We start from the raw sequence: 1,308 nt of genomic DNA on the forward strand, positions 1-1,308 counted from the left end.
CTTTCAGCACGTCGTCTATCCGGTCATCCTCGATCACCACTGCGCAGGGAGAAAGCGCGTCAGCCGCGCGGCCTTGGGGGGCGGCGGCGAGAATGAGCCTCGCGTCCTATTGCCCCGCGCAGTCATTGCCCATGGCCCAGCGACGCCCCTCGGAACCCAGGGCCACGGTGCCCTCCCCATCCGAACTCTCTTGCGGACCCAGCCTGCCGCCAAGCCTTGCTCCCGTGTACCCCTCCCCTCCCTATGTCGGAACGCCCCTCTTCCAAAGACTCCAGATATCCTGTCTCAGTGCAAACCCTCCCGCCGCCTGAGCTGATGGGGAACCTCTCGCTCATGGAATCCTCCTCTTCAACTCTCATTTTAACAGAACCCCCTCCTCAAGTAGGGCTCAAACGGAATATGCAGCTAGTCCCACCCTCTCTCCAACCTAAACCTCTTGCCGATTGAACCCCTCTTCCTACTCTGGCACCAACAGAACCCACCTCCCTATGCAAACAACCGGGACAACCGAACCCCCAGGCTTCTCGCCCTCTTTCCAGTCGGACGCCTCTCTCGACCCGAAGGTTCTTCCATAGCTTCCACCAACTCAGCATTTGATCCTAAAGAATCGGCCCGTCACCCCGTGCTCCCACATCCAAGCAGCCCAAATGCCCCGACCGGCCCCTCCCCCTCGCCCGGGTGCCAGGTCTCTGCTTCCAGAGGTGGCGAGCATCGAATCCGGGGCACGGTGTTCTCAGGAGAAGGGAAGAGGGGGACTCAACACTGCAGCGGGAAGCCCCCGCCCCCCTCAAACCAGGACCGGAGACCGGCTGGCCGCGCTGGTCTGCGGCAAGAGCTGCGGACGCTCGGCAGGGGACGACAGCCTGGGGACGCCCGGCAGAGCGTTTCTGGGTCAGGCGACGACTCCGGGCCCGGGCCGCGTACCTCGCTTGGCTCGGCCTATCTGGCCCAGCTTGGGGGGTCGCTTGGCCTGGTTGCCCGCGAAGAAGGAGTTGGTGTCCTGCAGGCGGCAGCTGAAGGAAAGGTCGGAGCCCTCGGGGTCTGCGCCGAAGCGGCCCATCTTGTCCTCGCTGTAGGGCAGGATCTCGGACATGGCGGGCGCAGGGCTGCGGCGGGGCACCGGCGGCGGGATAGCTGCCGGACCGGCCCTAGCTCAGCAGGGGAGCCGACGGAAGGATGAAGTCATGCAGCATCCGGGGCTGCGGAGCCAAGCGGGGCCTCCTCCCCCGCGCCTCCGCCTCTCGAGCCGCTGGGCAGGCGGCGGCGGCGGCGGCGGTGGCAGGGACCGGGCGGGGGCGGTGCGCGGGG

At 66.5% G+C, this 1,308-nt stretch overlaps 2 protein-coding genes across 3 annotated transcripts in view; one reads left to right on the forward strand and one right to left on the reverse strand.

Moving 5' to 3' along the window:
- ECE2 (endothelin converting enzyme 2) overlaps positions 1-1,308 on the forward strand; it is a 31,553-nt gene that overhangs the window by 8,281 nt on the left and 21,964 nt on the right. The window lies entirely within an intron of this gene.
- CAMK2N2 (calcium/calmodulin-dependent protein kinase II inhibitor 2) lies at positions 5-1,171 on the reverse strand (the record flags this gene model as incomplete). Its single annotated transcript, XM_008577036.1, has 2 exons — positions 925-1,171; positions 5-39 (listed from the first exon to the last, which is right to left on the reverse strand). Coding segments are annotated over exons 1-2 (204 nt in total), but the record flags the coding sequence as incomplete, so codon positions are not given.

Source organism: Galeopterus variegatus, unplaced genomic scaffold (assembly GCF_000696425.1).
Source record: "Galeopterus variegatus unplaced genomic scaffold, G_variegatus-3.0.2 Scaffold1438, whole genome shotgun sequence".
NCBI lineage: Eukaryota > Metazoa > Chordata > Mammalia > Dermoptera > Cynocephalidae > Galeopterus > Galeopterus variegatus.